Below are 8,846 nucleotides of genomic sequence, written 5' to 3' on the forward strand. Positions count from 1 at the left end.
ACATGTATAAGTCATGAAGAAAGAAATAGCAGAATACTAAACGATCGAGTGCTAAGCTAACGAAATGGGTCAAGTCAATCACATCATTCTCCTAATGATGTAATCCCGTTAATCAAATGACAACTCATGTCAATGGTTAGGAAACATAACCATCTTTGATCAACGAGCTAGTCAAGTAGAGGCATACTAGTAACACTTTGTTTGTTTATGTATTCACGCAAGTATTATGTTTCCGGTTAATACAATTCTAGCATGAATAATAAACATTTATCATGATATAAGGAAATAAATAATAACTTTATTATTGCCTCTAGGGCATATTTCCTTCAACAACGTATGTTGTTCTACGGTTTGACCGATAAAGATCTTCATAGAATATGTAGGAACCAATATGAGCATCCAGGTTCCGCTATTGGTTATTGACCAGAAGTGAGTCTCGGTCATGTCTACATAGTTCTCGAACCCGTAGGGTCCACACGCTTAACGTTCGATGACGATCAGTATTATGAGTTTATGTTTTTTGATGTACCGAAGGTAGTTCGGAGTCCCAGATGTGATCACGGACATGACGAGGAGTCTCAAAATGGTCGAGACATAAAGATCGATATATTGGAAGGCTATGTTTGGACATCGGAATGCTTTCTGATGAGTTCGGGCATTTACCGGAGTACCGGGGGGGTTACCGGAACCCCCGGGGAGTCAGTGGGCCTTATTGGGCCTCAATGGGAGAGAGGAGGAGGCGGCCAGGTGGAGCCCCCCCCCCCCCAAGCCCAATCCGAATTGGGTAGGGGGCCGACCCCTCCTTTTTCCTTCCCTCTCTCTCCCTCTTCCTTCTTCTCCTACTCCAACTAGGGAAGGAGGGGGACCTACTCCTACTGGGAGTAGGACTCCCCCTTGGGCGCGCCATAGAGAGGGTCGGCCCTCCCCTCCTCCCCTCCTTTATATACGGGGGAGGGTGGCACCCCATAGACACACAAGTTGACAATTGTCTTAGCCGTGTGCGGTGCCCCCCTCCACAGATTTCCACCTCGGTCATATCGTTGTAGTGCTTAGGCGAAGCCCTGCGTCGGTAACTTCATCATCACCGTCATCACGCCGTCGTGCTGACGAAACTCTCCCTCGGCATCAGCTAGATCAAGAGTACGAGGGACGTCACCGAGCTGAACGTGTGCAGATCGCGGAAGTGTCGTGCGTTCGGTACTTGGATCGGTTGGATCACGAAGACGTTCGACTACATCAACCGCGTTGCTAAACGCTTCCTCTTTCGGTCTATGAGGGTACGTGGACACACTCTCTCGCTCGTTGCTATGCAACACCTAGATGGATCTTGCGTGTGCGTAGGAATTTTTTTGAAATTACTGCGTTCCCCAACAATGCGTCCATTGCATAGTGCAACTGCACACACTGGTTGTCAAAGGGAGATTATCCCTAATTACATTTACTAATTAATCTCAACATTTCTCACACACCGGAAATTTGTTTGTTTTGACACAAGCTCCTCAGATGTTCAAACACCACAAAAATTTGCAAGAACCTTGACCCACGGACATACGAACCCTTTTCACGCTGGTAATGTGGGAACTCTGGAAGCACAGAAATGCCATCGTCTTCGATGGAGCCTTGCCTTTGGTTGCAGCACTTGCGGCACACATACTGGAAGAAGCCCAGCGATGGCTTCAAGCCGGGAAGTTGGGAGGTGTGCCTCTCCGACGTAGAAAGGTGGGCTAGGAGTGAGTAGTAGGCTAGATCGATGTGGCGGTGTACAAACAGTTTGTAATTTGTAACACCTCCATGTGGACTGGGGTCTTTATCCTTTAATATATGATATGCACACTTGTGTGTATTCGAGAAAAAGCCTCATCGAGCGTTTCTTCAGCGGTTGATGCTGTTGCGTGCTGCGTGCGGTCGTGCCAACCCCAAGCTTGGGGCTTGTTGATACGTTTCTACTAAATTCTTGCAAACGTTCTTGAATGGTAAGTTCCTTCTAGTTCAACCTGAATATCCGGATGCTCAAGCAGAGACCATCACAAGTATAAGCAGTAAAAGGCAGGGAGCCTGTAAATTTTCAGTGCATCAAAACAAGTGTGCCCAATCTTAGTGGTCGCTGACTGACTACATGCTGACTGTGAAAGAAATTCACACCTGCATTTGGACTGGCACACAAGCATGCCACAAATACGTAACCAGGAATATTATGAAGCAAACAACAACAATATGGAGCATGCATGCATCAATCCATGGCCCAACAGCTTCATTGCGTCCAGCAAACACCACTTGCTTCACTGCAAGTTTACTTTCAGTTCAACATGACCGCCAACAGTACTAACTAAATTAAGAGACCCCGAAAGAAACTTAGCACGCATGGTCACATTTAGCCAATATATACTGTGCCCTAGGTTCAGGCACAAAACACAACATTGTATAGCTATATCCTGAGGTTAATTCCCTCTTGCTGCCCTCGGAAAAGGCAAGCGTCAATTCAAGGGGGTGCTCTTCTATAGAAAATCGCCAGGGACAGAAGCTGGGTCGAGCTCGTAGAAGTCCCGGAGCTTGCCACCTTCCTCCTTTGTGAGACGGAATGATGGAATTCGGTGAGAAAATCTCAGGTTCTCTTTCCTAGGTATTTTCAGTACTCCCTTGGTAAGGTCAGGTTTGAACACAGCGACATAGCCATCAACTTTAGTCAGAAAAGAAAATAATGTGCCTCGTTTACTGCACTCGACGATCTCCCCGATAGCATAATCAGTAGTGTGCTTGTTGCTGGAAGGAACCCAATCAGGTGACCAGTTCTTGTAGATGGCCCAAACTTCACCGACCTTGGGAAGAATTTTAACCTGCCAGTTCATATCGATTTGGCTATTTTCTACCAAATGAGAGAAGGGGTGGTTTCCACCATACTTGGCTTTCCAGCTTCGTATTTTAAACTTGCCACAGCTCACAGGTACATTCTGCCCCAACCAAAGCTTCTCCTGTGCCTGTTGAGGGCAGGCCTGGAGCCAGGTCAGATGCACTTCAAATGGTTGTATCTCAACTTTGCTCACCCAGCCATACACTTTCGGGAATGTATCAGCGTCATTGTAGAGAGCCCAAATTTGGCCACTTTCAAACTTCTCACATGACCGGTCTTCTTCAAAGTTGTGGAATTCAGATTCTGGATATGGATAAGAAATGAGTTCCGAAGACATGTAAGAGTTGAGAGTAATGGAAGGAAATGCTGTTTCCAGATCACTTGGAAGAGCTGCTGTATCCAGTTCCAGGAGCTCTTCTGCAACGCCCACCCTTTCATTTTCATGTGTTCTATAAAAGGGGATACAGTGAGAAAATCTCAGTAGCTCACTTGATGGTATCGAAAAGAAGCGTTTGTCCTTAGCTTGTGCAAACAGACTAACAAAGCCTTCAATCCTCGTAAGCGGCGAAACAATGACATCGCCACTCGTTGAGCCATCAGAGATAACTTCCACAACATCATGTCCATAGGATCGACAGTTATCTGGATCGGAGATCCATTGCATGCTCCATCTTTTATAAAGAGCCCATACCTCACCCTTATTAGGATTTATTTCATAGGAGTTCCCATTTTTGCCTCTTGTCAATGGAACTCTGTGAGACAGGTATGTGGATGGATCTTGTAATAGGGTTGTTGTTTCTCCTCCTAAGCAGAAGCTTCCGCAAGATACAGGCAATTCCTTATTATTCCAATTGGCTTCTTGCTCATTCCTTGGATTGTACTCCAGCCATGTCAGCTGAACTCTTAAGTCAGAAGTATCAATGTGCTTTACCTGAGCATAATCTCTTGGCATGCCATCAAGGTTATCATAAAAGGCCCAGATTTGATCAACTGCAATAAGGTTTACATCTCTGATCTTGCCAAAGTCAAAAAAGTCAGGATGATGATAGGTAATCACAGGACTGCCAAGCTTCTGAGGAGCACTACCACTTGCTTCCTTGTAACTTTGCTGATTGGCTTCACGACTTGCAGTTACTCCACCTTGGCTATCCACGCTACTTAAGGCATGATGCTCAGCAGACTGATTCTCAGCAACAGCAGCATTGTCATTAGAAATTTGCTCAGAAGCACTAGATGGTGAGTCATGGTTCCTTTGCATCTTATAATTAGAGGAGTCTGTGCCGTGGCTGCAGTCTGGGCCATCATCTTGCTTTCTCTTACCTAATCTCTGAAGGCTGGAGGACCTTGCAATATTTGGCACTAGAGATACATCTTCACTTCTAAAGTTCTGTGTGGAAATGAAGTTCGGATCAGGATGAGCTGATGTCAAATTGCTAACTGATTCCTTGCCTGCAGCAGGCGCAGAAGATTTAGCTTGGTTCATTGCTGAAAGCTGAACTACATCGCTTCTTGTCTCTGAACAATTACCTTCCTCATCACCGCTTGCCCTGTCAATCCTTTCTCTATGTTCATCAGTTCGAGTAGCATTCATGGTAGGTTCAGAGTAAATGTTCCCCCCTGTCTGGGCCTGCTGATTGGTGATGCCATGTTTTGTTGACATGAAATCTTCTCAGGTGAAACTTCAGCATTATTTGCTGAATGAGATAGAAAACTCGAGGGCATTGGCTGTTCATGCAGCTTGAATGCAAAGAACAATTTACCACAGTTATCACAGGTGACCAAAAAGTTCTTTTTGTAGTACACGAATCACCTCCGACAATGCGGGCATATAGTCCAGAACACCAGCACAAAATCAGGTGGTTGTTTGCATCCATCCACATGACTCTCATTTCCACCAGTCTTATTTGGTAGCTGTGTAGCTTTGCTTGTCACATGTTTGGAAGCATACTGCCTTCTGATGTCATACAAAGACCGCTCCGTACGATCACACAGTATCTTGCGAGCTTCTGAGACCAACTTCAGAGCAACTTCAGCACCAGGGAGTGTGTTTTTATCAGGATGGAGCCAAAAGGCAAGTTTCTCATATTGCTTTGTTATGACTGTCTCATCTGCTGTTGCCTCCACCTGGAGAATACTATACCAATCTAAGTCTTCATTGATTTTTGCAACTGCTGCACATTGCACTTCACAGATAGTTAACAGCTGGTATATGTTCTCAAACCCTGGAAAAAGCCTTTGAGCTTTAAGTGCAATCCTTCTAGCCCCAAGAAAGTCTTTGCTTTCCAGCATGTTTGCAGCTATTTCTCTGGCCCTCAACCCCTCTTCTCTGTTGCACTCCATCAAATTATCTAGCAAATTGCCACAAAAGCCTTCACATATACTACTAGCAGCCTGGCATTAATATGCTCCAAATAACAGGTTTCTAATGATGATCTAGTAAGAGCAGATCTAAACCTTCTGATCTCTTTATGCAACAACAATATGTAAAGAGAATTTGCAGCGCATCACGCTTGCACCCTGTAGATATAGAAAAGAATAAGCAACTGTTGGTAATAGAAATGTACAACTGATAAAACCTTTATTATGATCAGATAAATACATACTCCCTCCGTCCCAAAATATAAGAACGTTTTTAACACTAGCATAGTGTCAAAAATGTTCTTATATTCCGGGACAGAGGGAGTAGTTATGTAAATTCCACAACAAGGATTATAGTGCAGATGAAGTACTATACCACCTACATATGCCAGTATGCATGCTAGGATAAATGGAATAAAACAAAAAAACTATTTATCACGTAGTAGAATGTAACAAGATACGACAGACTTAAGAAACAGTGCATTCTCAGCAACACAGTAATTTAAAAATACCTTTGTTACTGCCCTAAACTTGTGACCAACATGTATGCCATATTCTGGTTAACCAACTCCTAGGCCTTCCTGAAGGCAGTGTTAAGTAGGACGAGATGCATGATGAACATATGAAAGATGGAATAGGACAACCAAAGGTAGATATTAGATAGATCATGGTGTATGCAGGTTTTAAATATGGCTACATGAGCATAAACAATTGGATCACAAACTTAGTGGGAGCAAGTCCATAAAAGAAGAAAACCAAATCGCTGGAATCTGACAAGTAAACTTCTTAGCAGCCGCTTGTTTTGTGTGGGAGCAGCTGCTTTAAGACACTCTTTGAAAATTTATCGTCGCATGGACTATAGAGTATCCATCCACCTGGTGAAGTAATCAGACCGACTTACATAAATCATATGACACGCTAAGTTCAATATTACTCAAACTTGTGAGCGAGAACATGATGCGGACCAAATAGGGAATTTGATGTGTGTTTGGCGTTGTCTTTCATGGTGGATGAACAGTAGTAATGTTGTAAATATGATAAGTTCAATTGTCCCACCCTAGAGTTTTTTCTCTCTCTTCTTTCTCAAAGCTGACGATAAACGCTTGAATAGACCATCATGGCTCTCACCTCTTGGCCATGAAAGAACTTCCATTATCATAAAAAATGTCCTACATGGCTCAATACACATGCCTTTACGATCTTCTAAGCACGTATTACTGTTATAATACCTAGGTGGCTAAAATAACATTTAAACATCCAAATCACAATTAGAACCTTTGATTCTGATGTGGTTGGCATGTGAAAAGAATTGTGCGAGCATACTACTATCAAATGTAGCTTAACCCAACTTGCTTGGGACAGTACTACTGTCAAATGTATCACAAATGGCATGACTCAAACGAATGGAAATGGAACTGCTCCTTTGTCTAGATTAAATTCAATAACCACCTTAGTTTCAGGTTTGGAACAGATTACGCTAAAAGCCTAAGACCGCGTCCAGCACAATAGTTTACCTCAGATTGATTTTTTTAAAAAGAAACTGGAGTTTCCTAACAAGACATAGTTGAATGTTACTTTCTGTATAGATCATCTCTTAGAACAATGCATACATGTAAAATTACAGTGTTCACACTTATGCATTCATCAATCTTAAAATTCTTCATGACAGAGATGATTGTGGAAAATATATCTCGCCATGCAACAAGACTGGTATTTCCACAAAACCATATCCCAAGCAACTTAATCAATGTTCTATCTTCAGAGCAACCTTGACGGCAATTCCACAGGTATGAGCAGTGTTAATGAGAATATTTGATGAGACCATGTAGCAGTGGTAAACCACTTTGATATGATGGTTGAGGTCAGGATTTCAAGCCCCAAGTTCTGTGTTGACTAAAAGCCGGTAGTGCCCCTGCACATTCTTAGTCTTTATAGATGATATCATCAGAAATAATACTATTTTTATTTTGTTTGTGACACCACTTGAAGAGCTCACTCCTTTAACCAACACCATTTTTATTTTTATTTTTGCCAGGACTTTAAGCAACTCCACAGGATATCCGAATTTTGGTAAGCATTTATCTGCTCTCCTATGCGACCACCCAAAAAAAACCTTTTTGAAGAACTGCCTTGACCATCAGACCATAAAACTAGTAGTAGCGCATGGAAAAAATTGCGTTGTTGCAGCATGGGCGCCACTCTACTTAAGTACGGACACTAATCCTCTTAAGAGCATCCCGATTTAGGGCTAAATTACGAACCCTAGGGCTAAAAAAAGGGAGGCGGAAGTAAAATTTGCTCCCACTCCCATCTTGCGAGGCCACTACCCACCACCTCCGTTCACAATTTGGTACCACATTTACGATTACGCGCAACCACCGTCCGGCAACCTCGCGGCATGGCGGCGGCGGCCGATACATCGAGGATCCAACCACGCCTACGCGCAAGACGAGAATGCCCATGCGGAAGTAGTGGTGAGCCAAGCGGACAACCAAAGCGCCACCCATCGACCAGAATTAGTCGCAGCCAAAAGACGAGAAGAGGGGAAATTGAAATGCTACACGGGTAAGGTAGGGGAACCAAAGCATGGGCAGTAGAAATAACCTGCGCTGGGAGTGGAGCGATCGGCGGTGGCCGGAAGCCGGCGAGCCTAGCGCGGCGGTGAGGGAGCGGGAGCAATCGGCGGGGTGGGTTTTTTTTTTGAAAGGGCGGGGTGGGGTTTTGGCTTTTGGGAGAGTGGGAGCTGTGGAGGCGAACCCCTTTTTCTTCTTGACGGCGGCTTGTGGAGGTGAAGTGAAGTGGTGACTGGCGAACTCTACTTTCTGGCCTTGTGTCCAGTACGGCCGATGGGAGTAGCATTTATTCTTTTCTTAACATAGTACACACCGAAGCTCGTATATACGCGCATACACTCATCTCTATAAATACACGCACGCACACCCTATCTCTATGAACATCTTCGAAAGACTGAGGTGGATGACTATTTGGCGTAGAGATGAGAAAAGACGAGGGGGTAGCTGGGTTATGTTTTTTACTTTTCTTATTAAATGAACTGGGCTGGGTAGGTTCACCTCTATAACAGCTTATTTGATTGGAGGTAATTAGAGAGAGGGAATGAAAAATAAGAAATTGTGAGATTTAAAATTGGGCGTGACTAGACGGCGCCCGGGCGTCCGTTGCAGGAGCGAGCGCTCTTCCCGATATGGAAGGAGCAGCTATGCGCGGGACGCGGACAACCCAAAAAGAAAACACGCGCCCACGCCTGGTCCCGCCAGCCCCCACGCTCAAGATCAGGCTCATGGTCCTCGCGTCGCGCCTCACCCCGCGCTCACACGTTCGGGCGTCCCACTGATGACCCATAAGTATGGGATATCAATCGTAATCCTTTTGATAAGTAAGAGTGTCGAATCCAACAAGAAGCGGAAAAAAATGACAAGCAGTTTTCAGCAAGGTATTTTTTGCAAGTACTAAAATTATTGGTAACATATAGTTTGATAGTAAGATAATTCGTAACGAGTAACAAGTAACAAGTGTAACAAAAGTGCAGCAAGGTGACCAAATTCTTTTTATAGCAAAGGGCAAGCCTGGACGAACTCTTATATAAAGCAAAACGCTTTTGAGGACACATGAGAATTATCAT

General features: G+C 44.1%; 1 protein-coding gene across 1 annotated transcript; it reads right to left on the reverse strand.

The window, feature by feature from the left end:
• Positions 1-2,147: 2,147 nt before the first annotated feature.
• On the reverse strand, positions 2,148-6,206 carry LOC123083872 (uncharacterized). Its single transcript, XM_044505755.1, has 4 exons — positions 5,719-6,206; positions 4,659-5,365; positions 4,575-4,585; positions 2,148-4,516 (listed from the first exon to the last, which is right to left on the reverse strand). Exons 2-4 carry the CDS (start codon positions 5,186-5,188, stop codon positions 2,496-2,498), a joined length of 2,562 nt encoding a protein of 853 aa, XP_044361690.1. The 5' UTR covers positions 5,189-5,365; positions 5,719-6,206; the 3' UTR covers positions 2,148-2,495.
• Between the last annotated feature and the right edge of the window lie 2,640 nt (positions 6,207-8,846).

Source organism: Triticum aestivum, chromosome 4A, assembly GCF_018294505.1.
Source record: "Triticum aestivum cultivar Chinese Spring chromosome 4A, IWGSC CS RefSeq v2.1, whole genome shotgun sequence".
NCBI lineage: Eukaryota > Viridiplantae > Streptophyta > Magnoliopsida > Poales > Poaceae > Triticum > Triticum aestivum.